This window comes from Bos grunniens, chromosome 6, assembly GCF_055505025.1.
Source record: "Bos grunniens cultivar Pamir isolate PY7600 chromosome 6, Bosgru_T2T1.0, whole genome shotgun sequence".
Lineage (NCBI taxonomy): Eukaryota > Metazoa > Chordata > Mammalia > Artiodactyla > Bovidae > Bos > Bos grunniens.
The window spans coordinates 51,786,027-51,808,094 of NC_141170.1; the positions used below are offsets into that span (position 1 = coordinate 51,786,027).

At 40.1% G+C, this 22,068-nt stretch overlaps 1 protein-coding gene across 2 annotated transcripts; it reads left to right on the top strand.

The window, feature by feature from the left end:
* Positions 1–255: 255 nt before the first annotated feature.
* CNGA1 (cyclic nucleotide gated channel subunit alpha 1) lies at positions 256–16,084 on the top strand. 2 transcript variants are annotated; one of them, XM_086405877.1, is made up of 8 exons: positions 256–372; positions 1,839–1,958; positions 2,896–2,958; positions 10,305–10,346; positions 10,434–10,544; positions 11,750–11,857; positions 12,638–12,744; positions 14,252–16,084. In XM_086405877.1, exons 1-8 carry the CDS (start codon positions 266–268, stop codon positions 15,664–15,666), a joined length of 2,073 nt encoding a protein of 690 aa, XP_086262003.1. In that variant the 5' UTR covers positions 256–265; the 3' UTR covers positions 15,667–16,084. The 2 variants fall into 2 exon arrangements, with proteins under 2 accessions (XP_086262003.1, XP_086262002.1); XM_086405876.1 differs by lacking the exons at positions 256–372; positions 1,839–1,958; positions 2,896–2,958; positions 10,305–10,346; positions 10,434–10,544 and adding an exon at positions 11,302–11,360.
* The last annotated feature ends 5,984 nt before the right edge of the window (positions 16,085–22,068 follow it).

Genomic DNA, 22,068 nt, shown 5'->3' on the forward strand with positions numbered 1-22,068 from the left:
TTAAAGTTAGGGCAAATCCAAATTTTAAAAAGTTCTACACTTCTGGTACATTCTTGAATTTTAAAAAAATACACAAAAACCTATCTAGTGGTAATTTAAGTATTAGACCATTACTATATTAAAAATAATTTCTACCTATAACTAGAAATAAGATTGTTAATACAGCCTCAGAAGAATGATAGAGTGAAACTTCGGATTATATCTGTAAGTATATAAAAAGTCTTCCTGCTAACAAAACTTTTTCCTCCCAGATATTAAACTAACCATGAAGAAAGTGATTATCAATACATGGCGCTCTTTTGTAAATATTCCCAATGTGGTTGGACCAGATGTTGAAAAGGAAATAACAAGGATGGAAAATGGAGCATGCAGGTAAATGCACACTTTCTTCTATGTATTTTTAATACCAGCCACCATTCTTAAATTTGAATGGGCTTAACTGCAGTTTAAGTTTTAATTTCAAACCTTGAACTTCATAATTTATTTAATTTAGTGAATTTGCTTCTACTTTGTGACAGCTTCAGTTCAGTTCAGTCACTCAGTCGTGTCCGACTCTTTGCGACCCCATGAATCGCAGCACGCCAGGCCTCCCTGTCTATTACCAACTCCCGAAGTTCACTCAGACTCACGTCCATTGAATCAGTGATGCCATCCAGCCATCTCATCCTCTGTCGTCCCCTTCTCCTCCTGCCCCCAAACCCTCCCAGCATCAGAGTCTTTTCCAGTGAGTCAACTCTTTGCACGAGGTGGCCAAAGTACTGGAGTTTCAGCTGTAGCGTCACTTGTCTAACAAATGAACATAGATATTATTGTGGGCATTCTTTAGAAGCACCTTTGCCAAATATTTCCTTTGTCACTGGCAGGACCTTTCCTCATGAAACATTTCACATCTAAAGGGACAACAGTGCCATGGAGAAATGTGGGGAAAAAGAATAGTGTGAAATGCTAATGTGTTTTAAGAGTATGATTTAAAGTGGTCACCCTATAAATGAAGCAAACATGTATAAATAAGTTGAATTTATTTTTGGTGAATTGAAATGTTATTACAAGTTAATTAAAAAACCTGTATTATTTGACCTGAAGTATAGGTATCAAGGGCTACCCTGGTGGCTCAGAGTGTAAAGAATCCGCCTGCAATGTGGGAGACCTGGGTTCGATCCTGGGTTGGGAAGATCCCCTGGAGGAGGGCATGGCAATCCGTTCCACTGTTCTTGCCTGGAGAATCCTCATGGACAGAGGAGCCTGGCACACTACAATCCATGGGGTCCCAAAGATTTGGACACGACTGAGCGACTAAACACACAGATATTAAGGGGGCTTCCCTGGTAGCTTAGCTGGTAAAGAATCCGCCTGCAATTCAGGAGACCCTGGTAGGTTCCTGGGTCGGGAAGATCCCCTGGAGAAGGGATAGGCTGCCCACTCCAGTATCTTGCCTGGAAAATCCCCATGGACAGAGGAGCCTGGTGGGCTACAGTCCATGGCATAGCAAAGAGTCAGACACAACTGAGCGACTGAGCATACATGCACACATAGATATCATACTTTCTGACAAATACTAACATTATCGTCATCAATTCATCAAACAATACAAATATGAGCGTCCTAGAGAGTAATTTCTTAATTACACGCATTGTGCTGGATTGTGCATATACTCTAATTCTGTTCTTCTTGAGAGTAAATTGCTACTTCTGCACAGTTTGCATTTCAGTCTTATTACACATTGTTGTATGTGTTTGTTTGAGAGAGAAGGAGAAGAGATCCCCCAGTGAGAAGTGTTGTTCCCCTATAATGGTTCAAAACGTTGATCCAATTCATCTTTGCCACCTTTTGGACCGTAGCTCCTTTTCTGGTGATGATGACGACAGTGCCTCTATGTTTGAAGAATCAGAGACTGAGAACCCCCACGCAAGGGATTCCTTTAGAAGTAATACACACGGAAGCGGACAACCATCACAGAGGTGAGCAATGAGATCGGTCCCTCCACACTTGTTTTTAAACTATTATTTAGATGAAAGAAAGGCACTATTCTTCCACTTGGTGGGCTTGGTAACCTTGATAAGCTTGGCAAACCTTCCTGCTGCCCAGCTACTCTGAAGTACATTCTGTTCCTTACTTTTTTCTTCTCTTGGGAAACTGCCATTGCTTGATGATGATTCATGTTTACGGGGCTCCAAGTCATAAACACACTTTCCAGTCAGTTTCCCTGAGACCTGTGTCTATCCCTTAGGAAATCTCATGCCTGAGTCCTCTCTGATTTCCTCCTCTTCTCTGATACTTCTTCCAAGCAATTGTATGTGAGAGGGATTAGCTGTCATTCTCTAAAATGCTCTGTCCCCTTCAACCCTACTTTCAGGGAAGGCAAGCACTAGGGTGAGTATCGAGAAGAGAAAAGCTAACAAATCCACCTCAAACTGTTGACTCTGAGAGTGTAAAAGAAGTGTAGTATTGGTGTGGATGAGGGGTTCCCATTCTATCACGATTATTCACGTTTTCTTTGGCTTTATCCCTCTCTTTTCCCCCTCTCCTCTTTCTTTCCCCACTGACCACCTTCACCTTTCCTATTGTTTTCATTTCTCTTGTCTTCCATGACAGTCTAAGACTTAGATTTCTTGCTGAGAGTTAGTAGCATCCAACTTGGCTTACTCAGGTTGTAAGAATGCTAATGTGATCCATTGTAAGCACTGATGAATAGACATTTACCGATCGCTTTGATTCACGGCACTAACATTCAGCAACTCACACTTCATGGAAGCTCTCTATTTTCAAAAATTGCCTAGGCACTGGTTAGTAATGGGTAGAAACTGGAAAGCATTTGTTCTTTAAGACTGTTTGCTTGCCATGGACATTGTATATATGGTAACTACTAAGACTTTACTGTACTTTTTCATTTCCCAGGGAGCAATACCTGCCTGGAGCCATTGCACTTTTTAATGTTAACAACAGCAGCAATAAGGAGCAGTAAGTATATCGGCAATAGAAAGCCAAATTTTTGTTTTTAAAGAAAACCAGTAAAAAGGCATAAAGACGTCTGAATGTGTTAGACTCCAAATACTTATTTGGCAAACTCTATCTAATGCAATTCCAATCCCAAAGAAAGGCAATGCCAAAGAATGCTCAAACTACTGCACAATTGCACTCATCTCACACGCTAGTAAAGTAATGCTCAAAATTCTCCAAGCCAGGCTTCAGCAATATGTGAACCGTGAACTTCCTGATGTTCAAGCTGGTTTTAGAAAAGGCAGAGGAACCAGAGATCAAATTGCCAACATCCGCTGGATCATGGAAAAAGCAAGAGAGTTCCAGAAAAACATCTGTTTCTGCTTTATTGACTATGCCAAAGCCTTTGACTGTGTGGATCACAATAAACTGTGGAAAATTCTTCAAGAGATGGGAATACCAGACCACCTGATCTGCCTCTTGAGAAATTTGTATGCAGGTCAGGAAGCAACAGTTAGAACTGGACATGGAACAACAGACTGGTTCCAAATAGGAAAAGGAGTTTGTCAAGGTTGTATATTGTCACCCTGTTTATTTAACTTATATGCAGAGTACATCATGAGAAATGCTGGACTGGAAGAAACACAAACTGGAATCAAGATTGCCGGGAGAAATATCAATAACCTCAGATATGCAGATGACACCACCCTTATGGCAGAAAGTGAAGAGGAACTAGAAAGCCTCTTGATGAAAGTGAAAGTGGAGAGTGAACAAGTTGGCTTAAAGCTCAACATTCAGAAAATGAAGATCGTGGCATCCGGTCCCATCACTTCATGGGAAATAGATGGGGAAACAGTGGAAACAGTGTCAGACTTTATTTTTCTGGGCTCCAAAATTACTACAGATGGTGACTGCAGCCATGAAATTAAAAGATGCTTCCTCCTTGGAAGGAAAGTTATGACCAACCTAGATAGCATATTCAAAAGCAGAGACATTACTTTGCCAACAAAGATCCATCTAGTCAAGACTATGGTTTTTCCTGTGGTCATGTATGGATGTGAGAGTTGGACTGTGAAGGAGGCTGAGCGCTGAAGAATTGATGCTTTTGAACTGTGGTGTTGGAGAAGACTCTTGAGAGTCCCTTGGACTGCAAGGAGATCCAACCAGTCCATTCTGAAGGAGATCAGCCCTGGGATTTCTTTGGAAGGAATGATGCTAAAGCTGAAACTCCAGTACTTTGGCCACCTCATGTGAAGCGTTGACTCATTGGAAAAGACTCTGATGCTGGGAGGGATTGGGGGCAGGAGGAGAAGGGGACGACAGAGGATGAGATGGCTGGATGGCATCACTGACTCGATGGATGTGAGTTTGAGTGAACTCCGGGAGTTGGTGATGGACAGGGAGGCCTGGGGTGCTGCGATTCATGGGGTCGCAAAGAGTCGGACACGACTGAGTGACTGATCTGATCTGATCTGATCTAATGCAATTGCAAAGATATTCTTTTGTTTTGTCATTTGGTTATTTCCTTCTGAAAAATTGACCTAGCCATGTTAAAAGTAGTATGTGTTTATTTGAATACATGTAGGAAACCCTTGTCTAGAGCATATGTGCAATTGCACTTCCATGTGGTTAGGGTTAGGGTGGCTGACCAAATAAATGAAACGTTATTAATCGTTCTCATTCTGAGTCAATATGTCTTAGGTCAAGTTTCCCAGGAGACAGTCTCTGGGATGGAGGCTTGTATGTGGAGGTTTATTGGGAGTGCTTTCAGAAATGACACCTAGAAGGGAGTTAAGGCAGTAGGACTGGGTAGAGAGAGAAGCACAGCATCCATAATATACATTGATTCAAGTCAGAATTATTTGATACCCTTTCCATGGTGTAATTAACTTGCCACCAAGTGACCACTTTCTTCAAGTAATGGTGCTGTTTTAGAGTCATAGGATTAGTCTTTGTAACTGGAAGGTTAGACAGTATTAGCAGCAGTTAAATCACCTGGGTGAATGGGACCTCTGTGCTGGGCCCATACATCATCTCCATCTCTATCACCATGGTTGCTCCATTCATGTCCATGTGTGTCAGCATCATTGAAAATGCCAGTGACAGAGGGTAGCTTTATCAGCAGGCAGGTTTTTTTCTCCTTGCTTGTTTTTATTTTCCTTTTCCATGGCACCTGATATTTGATGGGCATTAACATGGGATACAGAGATTTTAAAACTTTGTGCCCATGCTCCTGAAGTCCATTTAGTCTGCCTGTTCTCCAGAATTATTTTTGCTGATCTTTAAGTATCTTTTCATCAGGTCCCTGACCAACCAGCCAATGCATTGTGACTGTCCATGAATCCTTGTACATTCTTAATTTGAGCCATTTCTTTTTTTCCCACAAAGTGGATGACTATGCAGTGTTTGACACTGTCCCATTGGTAAGATTAACCTCACTGTCTTTTAAGGCCACCTCTCCATAGTGCTTTTCTGTAGACAACAGCTCATTTTGGCTTAATCCAAAGTGTCAAACTGACTCATCATAGATCATGCTCTTTCAGCTGCTCATACAAAGCCAATATATGGCCATGATAGGGCAGGAGGAGTAGCTTTGAGACAGCAGTGGTAGATGATACGGGGAGAAGGTGCTGAGCCACCTGCTCAATCCCATATATACCACTTTATCATATGATAGACTGCAATACAACTTTAGGACTTATTAGTTCTGACAAGATCCAGCTCATGGTCAGCGGTCATTGTCTATCCTATGGTTAGATAATCCTCCTTAAGGTCCCAGTTAACTTGATGTCATTGATACAGATATCGTGGACCAATGTGATAATCTGAGGAATGTTCAGATGGCCCAGGTCCCTCGAGATTATGTCATGATAGTAGGTGGGAGAGTTAACATAGCCCTGGAAAATACTGCAGATGACATACTGTTGTCCATCCCTTGCGGATATGGACTGTTTATGACCTTCTTCCCTGAGAGTGATTAAATATAACGCATTCTCCCCGAATATAACACTGACCCAGAATCTTAGGATCTGGTATAGATTGGGTGAGTGCATTGTTTTTCACATTCACCAGAGTGGCTGCAATGGGAGCTACTATTTGGTTGATTTTGCAGTAGTCTGCTGCTGTCCAGCAGGATCCATTTGGTTGTAGTAGGGGTCAGACATTGGATTAAATGAGGATGTGATGGGGAAACACCACCCCTGCATGCATTAGGTCTTTAAGGATTGATTTCCTTTCCTGTCCAGGATGCAATATTGTTTGTTTTTTGCCAGAAGGTAGGAAACAGCTTTATGGCTTCCACTTGGTCCTCCTCACTACGTTAGCTCATATTCCACAAGCCAATAAACTTGTGCAGACGTTGTTGTTGTTGTTCAGTTGCTCAGTCATGTCTGACTCTTTCTGACCCCATAGACTGCAGCATGCCAGGCTTTCCTGCCGTTCACCATCTCCCAGAGTTTGCCCAAACTCATGTCCATTGAGTCAATGATGCCATCCAACCATCTCATCCTCTACTGGAGAAAGTATAAACACATGACACCTACTATGACAAGTATATTCAATAATAATTTCCCCAGTCTTTCCCGTAAAGAGAATCAATGGATTTCAAAGGAGGAGAAGGGGACCACAGAGGATAAAATGGTTGGATGGCATCACTGACTCGATGGACATGAGTCTGAGCAAGCTCTGGGAGTTGGTGATGGACAGGGAAGTCTGGCATGCTGCAGTCCATGGGATTGCAAAGAGCTGGACTTGACTGAGCGACTGAACTGAACTGAACTGAACTGGAGAAATGACCACAAGGGCGCATCTTCAGACCCAATGGAGGCCCCACAAATTACTACCAAACCACATATGTCCCCCATTTTAATGGAAGGGGGCATGATAATGCTTTAGTTCCTGGGTCTCAATAACAAAACTTGGGTCCTCTGCCAAGTGGTCTTTAACGTATCTAGGCATTCTTTTTATCCCCCAGGGTGCGTGTCTGCCTGCTAAGTCACTTCAGTCGTATCCGACTCTGCAACACTGTAGCCCACCAGGCTCCTCTGTCTATGGTGATTCTCCAGGCAAGAATACTGGAGTGGGTTACCATGCTTTCCACCAGGGGATCTTCCTGACCCAGGGATCCAACCTGTGTCTCCTATGACTCCTGCACTGCAGGTGGATTCTTGACTGCTGAGCCATCGGGGAAGCCCCACTAGGGTACAGTTACCTAAGTAAATGACCATTGATTGTCTTTAAGCGAAAGACTGGGGAAATCATTACTGAATATACTTGTCATTGCTGTTGTAGTCTTTCTTCATGGGAGCTTGGCTTTTCCTCCAGTCAGGGGTTTCATTTTTGAAAGCTTACTCAGGTTTAGAAACTGTTCAAGGGGTTGTGACTTTTTATTGGTGTAACTTGCCCTCAACCTGCTGATCATCCATTCCTGGTTTTTTTTTTTTTTATTGTAAATGTTAAACAGTACCCTAACAAGTCAATGGGATGCCCACCTATCTAGGAACGCAGTAGACTATTAATCCCTTCTATAGCTTTCTGTGGGTTAAGGCCCTGGCTACTGTGTGCTGCCGCTGCTGCTGCTTCAGTCGTGTCCGACTCTGTGCCACCCCATAGATGGCAGCCCACCAGGCTCTGGCATCCCTGGGATTCTCCAGGCAAGAACACTGGAGTGGGTTGCCATTTCCTTCTCCAATGCATGGAAGTGAAAAGTGAAAGTGAAGTCACTCAGTCGTGTCCGACTCTTCGCGACCCCATAGACTGCAGCCCACCAGGGTCCTCCGTCCATGGGATTTTTCAGGCAAGAGTACCGGAGTGGGGTGCTGTTGCCTTCTCCAGCTACTATGTGCACTTAACTGCTAATTACAACAATCAGGCCCACTTCTTTTCTGATGGGTAAGCACTGCCGCTGATCTCCATGATTCTAGATCCTGCCATCCCTATTGCTCTCAGGGAATCTGGTTCTATACCCAGGTCAGTGTCTCTCACTGCTCGCTAAAGTAAACAGAGGACAATACCACTGAGCTGCTCAGTGATGCTGGTGCCCCTCTCACCAGCACAGTCCCTATCATTTTTGTATCCTCTCAGCCCTCTTAGGGAACACAATCAGTTGCTGGGCTAGTTTGCTTACTTAGTATATTCATTTTAGCATGCTGCTTCTCTAAATCTTTCTGATACCTTCTTCCACCATCTGCCATGACATTTTGTAATTTTTATGTCACTTGGTGTGAGCCATCACCTTTTCTAAACTTTTTTTTAATTTTATTTTATTTTTAAACTTTACAATATTGTATTGGTTTTGCCAAATATCGAAATGAATCTGCCACAGGTATACATGTGTTCCCCATCCTGAACCCTCCTCCCTCCTCCCTCCCCATACCATCCCTCTGGGTCGTCCCAGTGCACCAGCCCCAAGCATCTGGTATCGTGTATCGAACCTGGACTGGCGACTCGTTCCATATATGATATTATACATATTTCAATGCCATTCTCCCAAATCATCCCACCCTCTCCCTCTCCCACAGAGTCCAAAAGACTGTTCTATACATCAGTGTCTCTTTTGCTGTCTCGTATACAGGGTTATTGTTACCATCTTTCTAAATTCCATATATATGCCTTAGTATACTGTATTGGTGTTTTTCTTTCTGGCTTACTTCACTCTGTATAATCAGCTCCAGTTTCATCCACCTCATTAGAACTGATTCAAATGTATTCTTTTTAATGGCTGAGTAATACTCCATTGTGTATATGTACCACAGCTTTCTTATCCATTTATCTGCTGATGGACATCTAGGTTGCTTCCATGTCCTGGCTATTATAAACAGTGCTGCGATGAACATTGGGGTACACGTGTCTCTTTCAATTCTGGTTTCCTCAATGTGTACGCCCAGCAGTGGGATTGCTGGATCATAAGGCAATTCTATTTCCAGTTTTTCAAGGAATCTCCACACTGTTCTCCATAGTGGCTATACTAGTTTGCATTCCCACCAACAGTGTAAGAGGGTTCCCTTTTCTCCACACCCTCTCCAGCATTTATTGCTTGTAGACTTTTGGATCACAGCCATTCTGACTGGCGTGAAATGGTACCTCATAGTGGTTTTGATTTGCATTTCTCTGATAATGAGTGATGTTGAGCATCTTTTCATGTGTTTGTTAGCCATCTATATGTCTTCTTTGGAGAAATGTCTATTTAGTTCTTTGGCCCATTTTTTGATTTGGTCATTTATTTTTCTGGAATTGAGCTGTAGGAGTTGCTTGTATATTTTTGACCTTTTCTAAATTTTTAAATGCCATCCAAGAAGGTGCTAGCACCATCTCCCAGGGTCTGTGTGAGGATGTGAAATCCTGTATCATAGGAATGTACTCCTATAGCTGTAAATTCCTTCTTATCTGACTTTATATTCTGTTCCTGTTAGGTGCCAAGTCCCGGCTCCTTGTCAGTTTTATCTCCTGTTTCTCCTTGGTAGCAGTTTTCTACTTCTGCTGGGCCGTTCCTACCCAGATGAAGTTCATTTGTATATTTGCACCTGAAAGTTTCCCTCCCTTTAGCATTCTTCCTCTTCTTCTCAGCCTCTACAACTCTTACCCATACCTGGATGCCTAGTTTATTCCTACTTCTCTTTAACAGCATTCTCTGACTATCCCAGTAGTAATGAGATGCTTGTTCATTCAACTCTGAATATTATATTTTCCCAAGACATCTGAGCCAACAGTGACAGCCTACGATTACTTTTGCTCTGTCTGACTCCAGAATCCATTCTTCTGCTGACAGAGAAAGCCAACTGCAGAAAGAGGCCTCTAATCACATACTCTCCACTCAAGAAGAAACAGTACATAGAAGATGATCTCAAATCCAGTGAATGATTCTAAGAACTGGAATTCTAATTCTGTTACCACAGAACTTTTTGACTGCTCATAAAACATTGCTTCAGCCAGGATTACCCCTCTAGAGAAATGTCATGACATTTTCTGGAAATTCTCAAAGTTCTTATTCAAGCATAAATCTAAGTGACATCAAGAAGCTGAAAGTTTAAGTAATCATTTTTTGGATATGTATTGAGACTTTGAAAGTGCACTCTTACATCTGTTATTTTGTAAATTTCCCTCCCTGGGTTTATGCCTTTATCCACCTCCATTTTCTCCAAATTTCTACATGCACTAATTCCTGGGAATTTTTATTTGCTTCTTATCTGGGTATGTGTCTATTTTTGGTTGAACACTCCATTAAGAGATCAGATTTCTGGTCTCTGAACATGGGGGTGTGTCCTTGAACACAAAGCTCAGAATTCTTGCCCAATGAAGAGAAAAGTGAATAAGAATGGAAGTCGGAATGTGATTTGTTTATGTGACGCAGATGCTGTTTTTTCCTATAGAGAACCAAAGGAAAAGAAGAAAAAGAAAAAAGAAAAGAAGAGGTAAGTGAGACTTTGCCTTGAATGACCCCAAATTTTTCTGCCCATAATATTTTTGTATTTTACCAACTATATTGCTCACTTTTTCAGCAAGCCAGATGATAAAAATGAAAATAAAAAGGACCCAGAAAAGAAAAAGAAGAAAGAAAAGGACAAAGACAAGAAAAAGAAAGAGGAGAAAGGCAAAGATAAGAAAGAGGAGTAAGTATTTTTAATGGCATTGAGATTAGAAGTAAATTTGTGATAGGTTTTGAATGCAGAGATAATTTCCCAGAAATTCACAGGAAAGAGGCCCTGTGTAAAGGCTAAATAAATTGTTGTCAAATGTGAATTAATTTTTTTTCCAATTTCCTTAAAATTAGCAATGGTAGTCTTAATCTCAATTTTCTCATCAAGAACTTTCAGTGTCATAGTTAATTTCCTTCCTCAAGCACTGATGAAGATAAACTTATTATTGGGACATATTTAGGATCCAAAGAAAATTGCATTTCTAGGCTCTTACCATCATTTTTTTATTTGAAGTAAAAATTTAATAATTTCATTAATGTTTTTGAGTCATCTATACTATATGGCAAATAATCTAAAGTAAAGTAGTCTCATTACAAAAGCCATGCTTAAGAGTTAAAATTTCATAAGAATAAGACTGAGTGATGTTTTCTGAGCTATCTTTTTACTTTATAATTAAAGAAAAACTTGTTCGTTTAACTTACTCAAAGAAAACTCTTTATCAGACAATGGTTTAATTATTTGTGCCTGTTAGCACTTTGTTGATGTTGTATATAGGGAAAAATCCTTAAAAATAATAGACTTGATACCAGAAAGTTTTTAAAAATGTCATTTGATGGTATAGTTTCTTCCTTTCTTCTTTCTCTTGTCCTCTACTTCTTCTCAATTCTTCATTCACACTTAAGGACGAGTACGTTTTATTAGATTGTATTATATTCTTCTCTCCATACAGATGAGAAAGAAGCCATGAGTTCCCCCTCACAATGTGGTCCCTGATTGTTATATTACCTGGTAAGGGGAGTGGCAAAACCATCATTCTCCCACCACCCGTAACCCTCCAAAGGGATCTGTGGAATATCCAGAGTCTGGCATGATCTATGCCGTTGTTCTTTCTCAGTAGCTGGAGTGATAGAAGTGTCCGCAGCATCACAGTTAAATAAGGGCTTGGATAAAGTCTAAAGTATGGTTTAATGTGAGACTAATAATTTAACTATCCACCCCTCACTAACCAGTTTCTTATGATTAATGCACTATGTCAAACTAGTCTTCCCACTGTGGAGTGAGCTTCTCCAGCTTGTTTTTATATCATTAATTGTGGGTGATGGGTGTAACCATATTTGATATGTGAAATAAAAATCTTGTTTCTTGGTAACCTTCCCTTTATTTCTAATTGCTGGTAGAGAGAAGAAGGAAGTCGTGGTTATTGATCCCTCAGGAAATACGTATTACAACTGGCTGTTCTGCATCACCTTACCTGTTATGTATAACTGGACCATGATTATTGCAAGGTGTCTATATATTTTTATGGATCTCAACCCACTTTTAGTTTCCAATTTCACTGACTTAACAGTTTGGCTTAGAAGTCTTTAGGACACACCTTTCTCCACCACCAGTTTTCTAGATGTTACATCATTCTCTGTGTTTTCCTAAGATCAAGAGTTATTTGGTTTCCAATATCCCTGGAAATTCAGAACTGGGATGGGGGATATGGGCATACTTTTAAACTTTTTAATTGCTCAATCATTTAATTAGAGTTTGGGGAGAAACTTTTTATTTTCTTTGGCCTGCAAGAAAAAGAAAATTGCCAAGACTGGAAAAAGATCAAAGATCTAGGTTTTATAGAGCAAGATGGGTTTCCCAAGTAGTATCTATGGTTCCTTGTCTTTTAGACAGTGAACATCTCAGTCACCTAGGGCCAAGTGTGATTTCCTGAGGCACTTTGGGTGTAAACAGTCAGTATGAACCTGGTTATCAATGTGTATCACCAAAAATTATCAGTATTTTGACATTAGCTTGAGCCATTTATTTTCATTTGATATTTTCACAAAGCTGACTGGTATAATGGAAAGAATGTTGAAATTCAGAAATGTGAAAAAACTAAATCTAACCCTCAGATTTGGGAATAAATTTGGGAAAACCATGGTTGAGTAAATGGATTCTAAGGACCCCTCCTCACCTTAGTGTATTATATTTCTCATCATGATAAAAATTATACAAAGAGGACTTTTATTTAAATTTATTTAAATTGGTCCCCTTTCATTTTATTTATACAAGTTTTTCTTTTACAGAGCATGTTTTGATGAACTTCAGTCTGATTACCTAGAATACTGGCTTGCTTTTGATTACTTATCAGATGTAGTCTATCTTCTTGACATGTTTGTACGAACAAGGACAGGTAAATATGTTTAGTTTTGGATATTTTGCAATTTTGTGCTTTTGTCTCTGTTTAATTTGAAATTTATTAATTCAAGTATTCTTAAAGAAAACAAAGAGTTTTTTGAGAAGAAAAGGCACCATTGAAAGCAAGAGTACCATATACTCAACCACAGGCTGGTGTGTGTTAGTTGCTCAGTTGTGTCTGACTCTTTGCGACCCCATGGACTGTAGCCTGCCGAGTTCCTCTGTCCATGGACTCCTCCAGGCAAGAATATTGGAGTGGGTTCTCATTGCCTTCTCCAGGGGATCTTTTTGACTCAAGGATTGAACCTGAGTCTTCCACATTGCAGAAGGTTCTTTACCATCTGAGCCACCAGGGAAGCCCAACCCACAGGCTTAGGCTACTCCAACTGATTCAGAAGGACATTACTAGCAACCTTCTGGATATGGATTGATGGCTTTCCTCCATTAGCCTGTTCACTGGGTTCATACCAGGCAAGAGGAACAGAGAGAACAGAAATATTCTGCAGCTCTGTGAGGAAAGGGTAATTGCTACTTAACAGAGGTACCTTGAAGAGACATGGGGGAAAAGGTCATTGTACTTAGCAGAGCTGTCCTAGAAATATTATAAGAAACAGGACATACATCTTTAATTCAACTTTATGGTTCATAGGGAGGCATTATTGACCAATAATCTGGGCAGGATCTGATAGCTTCTTACTGAAGTATTCTTGTTAAATAGGTATAAGCTTATTGTTTCTATACTACTCTCTACATGCAAAGGTAACCTATGTATGCAGAGAATGGCTTTTAAGAATCATTATGTAAAATAGTGACATTCTCTAGTATCAGTGCATTGAAACAATATTTCAGTTCTGTTCTATGCACAGGTCTGGTAACCAAAATAGGAAGAGAAATAAAAATTTTCCCTAGTGAAATATATCAGAGCATTGAAATTCTGGGTTTAATACACAGGGCCCGTGGTAGCAACTTAAGTGAAAGGAAGATCCCAGATGTCTAATTTAGCCTGGGGAAGGTCAAGAAAGAGATATGAAAATGAAGCCTCTAAGGAGATATGCTTCACATTGAAAGGGTAAGGTAAGACTATGCAGGACAGTCAAACAGCAAGGAGGTACCCAAGCTTCAAGGGTGAGGCTGGGATTCTGACAAAAGAGTGGCATGAGGAATTAAACACAGTGCTAGAGCATGCAGAAAACTTTGTATGAACACTGTTTATAAAAAGAATAGCTTAACCTGGACAAGACACTGAGCCTAGAGAAATTTGCATATATACCTCATATATATACATTGCATATAATCTCTCACTTTTGTACTTATAAAGCTAGATTTTTTATTTCTGCCAAAGAACATTTTCCACAGCCGTATGTTGATCTCATTACATTGCTGAAAGTGTATTTATTGAAATGAGCTCTTGTTTTGAACTCAGCAAAGTTGGTTGAAAGTTACTTTAGAAAAATTCACAATGGCATAAAAAGGAAAAACATTTTTTTTTTTTTCTATTTTAGGTTACCTAGAACAAGGACTACTGGTGAAGGAAGAGCGTAAACTCATAGACAAGTATAAATCAACCTTTCAATTTAAACTGGATGTTCTATCAGTGATCCCAACTGATCTGCTGTATATTAAGTTTGGCTGGAATTATCCAGAAATTAGATTAAACAGATTGTTAAGGATCTCTCGAATGTTTGAGTTCTTCCAGAGAACAGAAACACGGACAAACTACCCAAACATCTTCAGGATCTCTAACCTTGTCATGTACATCATCATCATCATCCACTGGAATGCGTGTGTGTACTTCTCTATTTCCAAAGCTATTGGGTTTGGAAATGACACATGGGTCTATCCTGATGTTAATGATCCTGATTTTGGCCGTTTGGCTAGAAAATATGTGTACAGTCTTTACTGGTCTACACTGACTTTGACCACTATTGGCGAAACACCACCTCCTGTGAGGGATTCTGAGTATTTCTTTGTGGTGGCTGATTTCCTCATTGGAGTGTTAATTTTTGCCACCATTGTCGGTAACATAGGTTCTATGATTTCCAACATGAATGCGGCCAGGGCAGAATTTCAAGCAAGAATTGATGCGATCAAGCAATACATGCATTTTCGAAATGTAAGCAAAGATATGGAAAAGCGAGTTATTAAATGGTTTGACTATCTGTGGACCAACAAAAAAACAGTGGATGAGAGAGAAGTCTTGAAGTATCTACCTGATAAACTAAGAGCAGAGATCGCCATCAATGTTCATTTAGACACATTAAAAAAGGTGCGCATTTTTGCAGACTGTGAAGCTGGTCTGTTGGTGGAGTTGGTCTTGAAATTACAACCCCAAGTCTACAGTCCTGGAGATTACATTTGCAAGAAAGGGGATATTGGCCGAGAGATGTACATCATCAAGGAAGGCAAACTTGCCGTGGTGGCTGATGACGGGATCACTCAGTTTGTAGTATTGAGTGATGGCAGCTACTTTGGTGAAATCAGTATCCTTAATATTAAAGGTAGCAAAGCTGGCAATCGAAGAACAGCCAATATTAAAAGCATTGGCTACTCAGATCTATTCTGTCTCTCAAAAGATGACCTCATGGAAGCTCTAACTGAGTACCCAGATGCCAAAGGTATGCTAGAAGAGAAAGGGAAGCAAATCTTGATGAAAGATGGTCTATTGGACATAAACATTGCAAATGCTGGAAGTGATCCTAAAGATCTTGAAGAGAAGGTCACCCGAATGGAGAGCTCAGTAGACCTCCTGCAAACAAGGTTTGCTCGGATCCTGGCTGAGTATGAGTCAATGCAGCAGAAACTGAAGCAGAGGCTAACCAAGGTTGAGAAATTCCTGAAACCACTTATTGACACAGAATTTTCAGCTATCGAAGGATCTGGAACTGAAAGTGGGCCCACAGACTCTACACAGGACTGAAAAGCTGGTTTTTCATAAGGACATTCCTCAGGATCCTTTTGGTGATGTGATGAAAGTACCTGTAAGCCGGGAGACAAGGATGACTCAGCTGGGAATTTTTCCATAGGGAAAATGTGCTTTGGTACAGGGCACAAAGCCATACATTTGCTTGTGAGGTACTATAGCTAAAGAATCATCACACTTAGAATTTTTCACAATGGATGACCTGCAAAGAACCAATTAACTTGTCAGCATCTCTTATCTTCTAATTTTTTCACATATGGTCCTTTTATGTAACACTATTTATAAAAGTAAACAAGCATCTCTCACTTTCAGACAATTTATATTGCTCAGGGGCAACTGAAAATTATCATGTACCTCATGTTCAGGATACTATTTAAAAAGAATTAGAATGCAATAAAGTGATATAAATCCTAAAGCTATAGCGAATATTATTTATTTGATAATTTGGTCGAGAGTTTAGGACATTTTAGAGCTTCCAGGTCATTTTAAAGACCTTAATCATTTATGCTAGAGCTTGGGAAGAATGGTTGAAAGAAACTTCTTACTGATATAAGCATGACAAATCATATTTATATACGTGTGTATGTATATATGTGCATGTGTGTATATATATGTACATATGCACATACACATACATACACACATGGTGTGTGCATGCTCAGTCATGTCTGACTCTTTGCAGCTGCATGGGCTGAAGTTTGCCAGACTCCTGTATCTGTGGGATTCTCTAGGCAAGAATACTGGAGTGTGTTGCCATTTCCTTTTCTGTACACACACACACACACATATGACTATGCTGTGCTTAGTTGTGTCTGGCTCTTTGTGACCCCGTGTACTATAGCCCGCCAGGATCCTCTGTCCATGGAATTTTGCAGGCAAGAATACTGGAATGGGTTGCCATTTCCTCCTCCAGGGAAACTTCTGGATCCAGGGATTGAACCGGAATCTCCTGCATTGCAAATGGATGCTTTACTACTTGAGCCATCGAGTAAGCCTTGTTGTTTTTGTTGCTCAGTCTTGTCTGACTCTTTTGCAACCCCATGGGCTATAGCCCACTAGGCCCTGTGTCCATGGGATTTCCTAGGCAAGAATACTGGAATGGGTTGCCATTTCCTTCTCCAGAGGATCTTCCCGACCTAGGGGTCAAACCCACGTCTCCTGCATTGCAAGCAGGATTTTTACCACTGAACCACCTGGGAAATTGAAAATCATAAAATATTAGAAGAATCTTTAATTATATAATTATATATATATATAATTACATAAATTTTAAAATTCATGATTATTAAAGCTTGATAGAAGTTGGCTACTATCTCCTATTCTCTGACTGACCAGCAATAAGAAAAGGAGATAAAGCTAATATTTTGCTGGGTGATGAACAAAGGAAATTGTTAGAAAATGAGAGCTGGAAGTACTATAGTCCAGCATGGGCATCATGGGAGCTTCTTAGCAATTCAGAATCTCAGGCCCTACTCCAGACCTGCTGTATCAGAATCCAAATTTTAGCAAACCCCTAGGTAATTCATACATTAAAGCGTGAGAAGAGAGCCAGGAAGGAGTTAATAGGAGGATGGGTCTAGAAAAGAAACGGAAGTGTCTGCTCACAGAAGACACTGACAATCAGTTATATAACTCTACTGCTAAACTCAGATGTGGCTCAGTAAATTCTTACCACAGATCACTTGGACTGACTTCAGATTTTTATCCATGCCTATAATAATATGACTTAACATGACTTAATATGACATAATATGGCTTAATATGACAATAATATGACTTGTTAATTTGACATTTCAGATATCTCTATGGACCTCAATCAGTGTATGCCCATGGTAGAAGTTATCCTACTCTACCAATAGGATATTTGTTGAACTAAATGTTGTTTTTGCCTTGAAGCCTTTGAAGCCTTCCCTTCAACATCCTACCTATATCTTTAATATCAACAGGCAAATACTTCACTGCAGAGGAAGTGGTTAGTCCTGGAGTGGGTGAATCATAAGTAATAAAAAAATACGGCTTCTTCTTGAGACAAGTGCTCCTTTTCCTCTCTTTTCTTTCTTATTATTCCTTTTCCTTCATCTGTGTTTTATTCTTTTCTTTATGTTCCTTCTTGTCTGTTATAAAAACCTCTAAAACACTGTAAACAGGCTTGAAGGCTCCTCATAGCAGCAGATTTGCTGGGAATAAGTGAGGGTTGCACACCTGGCTCAGGGCTGTCTCCCAAAGGAGAAGCAGCCCCAACCACAGCATCCAGTGGGGGGCACATTGAATCTGATCTGGGCTAGAGACGTATCCAAGGGTTCTGATTTGATGACCTCTGACCCCAAGCTCTGAGCTTACATCAGATAGGTAGCAGGTTCTTGGTGCAAAGCCTTGGGCTAAGGAGGGTTTAGCCAAATCCTTTTTCATGACTCTTCCAGGTGGTGAAGACTCCAGTTTTAGACACCTGGAGTGTGAAGCAGAACTTCACAACTGAGCTCTGGCTTCATGCTTCTGCTGCTGCTAAGTTGCTTCAGTCGTGTCCGACTCTGTGCAACCCCATAGACTGCAGCCCCTGAGGCTCCCCTGTCCCTGGGATTCTCCAGGCAAGAACACTAGAGTAGGTTGCCATTTCCTTCTCCAATGTATGAAAGTGAAAAGTGAAAGTGAAGATGCTCAGTCGTTAACGACCCCATGGACTGCAGCCTACCAGGCTCCTCCTTCCATGGGATTTTCCAGGCAAGAGTACTGGAGTGGGTTGCCATTGCCTTCTCTGCTGGCTTCATGAGAAAATTAAAAAAAAAAAAAAAAAAAAAAGACAGGGAACATGTGGCTTTGGTGAGACTGATGGTAAGTGTGCTGACTTGGGTACATGTGGATGTCAAAGCAGGAGCTCTCTTTTATCAATCCAGAGACCATCCACATTCCAGCCTGATCCCGCACTCCAGTGGCTGTCTGGGACTAGGATCTTAACATGTTAAGACTACAACAGGCTTGATGTAAGGACAAGTGAAGGCTGGCTGAAGTTGGAAGATCTTTAGTAATGGCATCTGAGAGGAAACGAGAGGGAGAATTCTGGGACTTGTAGACGGCAGATCAGAGAGAATATGACCCAGGCTTGCCAATGTGTCTGGTAAGTATTCTGCCTTCCTCCCAAATCTATTATGATATAGGAAGAGATTACTTCAAGATTTTGCAGAATTTTTAAAAATCAACTTTTCTAACTTGAAATATGATGTGATTAAGCTTCTTACTATTAGGAGGCAATATTGGCCTATAATTATAAACTTCAGAGCCTGAAGCTTTTTTTTTCTCATAGAAATTGTAGGTAGTAAAATCAGAGCTCTTTGGTAACAATAGGCAGTCTTTCTCTGACATGAATATTTCCAGAAGATTTTAGTATAGACTATATATTAGTCTAAAATGAAAGCATGATCAAATAAAGTATAAAATACAAATGTAATGGGTAAAATAACAACATGAATGGAAGCATTTTAATATTTCTTATTTTCAGGAAGTTCATCTAGGCACTAATATAATTTCATTGCAAGAAGCTTTTACCAATGTGTAAGATGCATTTTAAAGGTAAGCAAAAAGGGGAGAAAAGGAGCAAGCAGCATTTATATTGAGCTTCATTTTGTACTTTTATTTTTTAAAAAGTCCACTGCTTTAAAATATTTGAAAACCACAGATATGTTTTAATAGTGTTGGATGTATGTATGCCTGGCTTGGACATTGTCAGTTTAAGTTATATTCTTCCTTATGACTATTGAAATTTTATTATTGGATGTCCTAGTTTATAGACTATTCAGAATATAAAATACAAAAAAAATAGGCTTATAGACTCAGAAGAAACAGTTTGCTATTTGCTGGACTAGTTTATCTCAAGGTGAAGAGAGAAAGTGGGAAATTCAAGAAAAGGGAATCAGAGAATATAGAAAATGCACACTCTACGGATCATCTTATTTATCCCTCCTCATTTTGAAAATACAGAAATGATGATCAGACGACAGTAAAACTGATGAGTATGTAGTAATGGGAACTTTGAATGAGACTGGAAATTTTTGCCATATGTTGGAAAGCAATATGCTGATATCTGCTAGAGCTGCAAGTTGGGTTAACCTAAAACCCAGAAAGTTCATTCTTAGGTGTTTATAATCACTACAAATATTGGCCACATTCTTCAACAGTGAGACATGTTGAAGGGTGTAATAGTAAAAAAATGTAAGCAACTTAAATGATCATGGAAAGGAGATGACATATAAATTAGAATATATTCATATAATGCATTCTATAAAATGTTTGAATACCAACAACTGCACTCATCTCACATGCTACTAAAGTAATGCTCAAAATTCTCCAAGCCAGGCTTCAGCAATACATGAACTGTGAACTTCCAGATGTTCAAGCTGGTTTTAGAAAAGGCAGAAGAACCAGAGATCAAATTGCCAACATCCGCTGGATCATGGAAAAAGCAAGAGAGTTACAGAAAAACATCTGTTTCTGCTTTATTGACTATGCCAAAGCCTTTGACTGTGTGGATCACAATAAACTGTGGAAAATTCTGAAAGAGATGGGAATACCAGACCACCTGACCTGCCTCTTGAGAAACCTGTATGCAGGTGAGGAAGCAACAGTTAGAACTGGACATGGAACAACAGACTGGTTCCAAATAGGAAAAGGAGTCCGTCAAGGCTGTATATTGTCACCCTGCTTATTTACAGAGTACATCATGAGAAGCGCTGGGCTGGTTGAAACACAAGTTGGAATCAAGATTGCCGGGAGAAACAGCAGTAACCTCAGATATGCAGATGATACCACCCTTATGGCAGAAAGTGAAGAAGAACTAAAGAGCCTCTTGATGAAAGTGAAACAGGAGAGTGAAAAAGTTGGCTTAAAACTCAACATTCAGAAAATGAAGATCGTGGCATCTGGTCCCATCACTTCATGGGAAATAGATGGGGAAACAGTGGAAACAGTGGCTGACTTTATTTTGGGGGGCTCCAAAATCATTGCAGATGGTGACTGCAGCCCTGAAATTAAAAGACGCTTACTCCTTGGAAGGAAAGTTATGACCAGGCCAGACAGCATATTCAAAAGCAGAGACATTACTTTGCCAACAAAGGTCCATCTAGTCAAGGCTATGGTTTTTCCAGTAGTCATGTATGGATGTGAGAGTTGGACTCTAAAGAAAGCTGAGAACCGAAGAATTGATGCTTTTGAACTGTGGTGTTGGAGAAGACTCTTGAGAGTCCCTTGGACTGCAAGGAGATCCAACCAGTCCATCCTAAAGGAGATCAGTCCTGGGTGTTCATTGGAAGGACTGATGTTAAAGCTGAAATTCCAGTACTTTGGCCACCTGATGTGAAGAACTGACTCATTTGAAAAAACCCTGATGCTGGGAAAGATTGAGGGCAGTCAGAGAAGGGGACGACAGAGGATGAGATGGTTATATGGCATCACCGACTCAATGAACATGAGTTTGGGTAGGCTCCGGGAGTTGGTGATGGACAGGGAGGCCTGGTGTGCTGCAGTCCATGGGGTCGCAAAGAATTGGACATGACTGAGCGACTGAACTGAACTGAACATTTATGTAGTGCTGAGTTTGTGCCAGGCTCTGTCCCAAGTATTTTCCAGATGTCAATTCATTTAATTCTCAGGACAACCTAGAAGTTAGGTTCTCTTATGTCTCCTGTTTAACAGATGAGGAAATGGAGCCACAGAGAGTTTGCTTATTTTGCCTGATGCCCACAAGAAGAAAGTTACACAACCATTATTTGAATCCAAGCCCTGAGGCTCCATTGTGTTTGTTCTTAACATTTTCATTTGTGCACTCTTGTATGTACATATAATTGTTATCTATACAAAACTTACAAACATACAGCAAAGTACTAGGTAGCACTTACTGATGTGTACCTATGATATAACAGTTTAATAACAGGCAGGGGAATGAGCAGAAATCAGGAGAGTGGTTACTTCTGTGTTGAATGGAGAGGATGGGATGGAAGAGAAACTGGAAAATTCAGAGGACTTCATTTATATGTTTTATATATTTTAAAACAATATGAAGGAAATAAGTCCAAATATTAAGATTTGACAAACCTACATACAAATACGGACATATATTCTCTATAATTTTTGGTATATTTGAATTATTTCACAAGAAGAAAAAAAGATGAGTTAAGTATACATTCACACAGCTAGTTTAGTGGCAAAGCCTGGACTTTTAACCCTTGGCTCAGTGTTTACTTCACCATGAGATTGTACTTGATTGCTTTCTACACAGATGAACTTGAGTGCTTTATGAGGCTCTACTTGGTGGTTACATGCCAATTACCTGTGTTTCCACTTGAAGTTAGTCAGAGTGCATATTAAATCACTTGGAGACAATACCTTCTAGAATTACATTCCACGTCTGGC

Coding starts and splice junctions, on each gene's coding strand:
- CNGA1 (XM_086405877.1), top strand. CDS start 266: ATGAAGAAAGTGATTATCAATACATGGCGCTCTTTTGTAAATATTCCC. Junction 2,959..10,304: donor AACAGCAGCAATAAGGAGCA/GTAAGTATATCG, acceptor TTTTTCCTATAG/AGAACCAAAGGAAAAGAAGA. Junction 12,745..14,251: donor GTTTGTACGAACAAGGACAG/GTAAATATGTTT, acceptor TTTCTATTTTAG/GTTACCTAGAACAAGGACTA.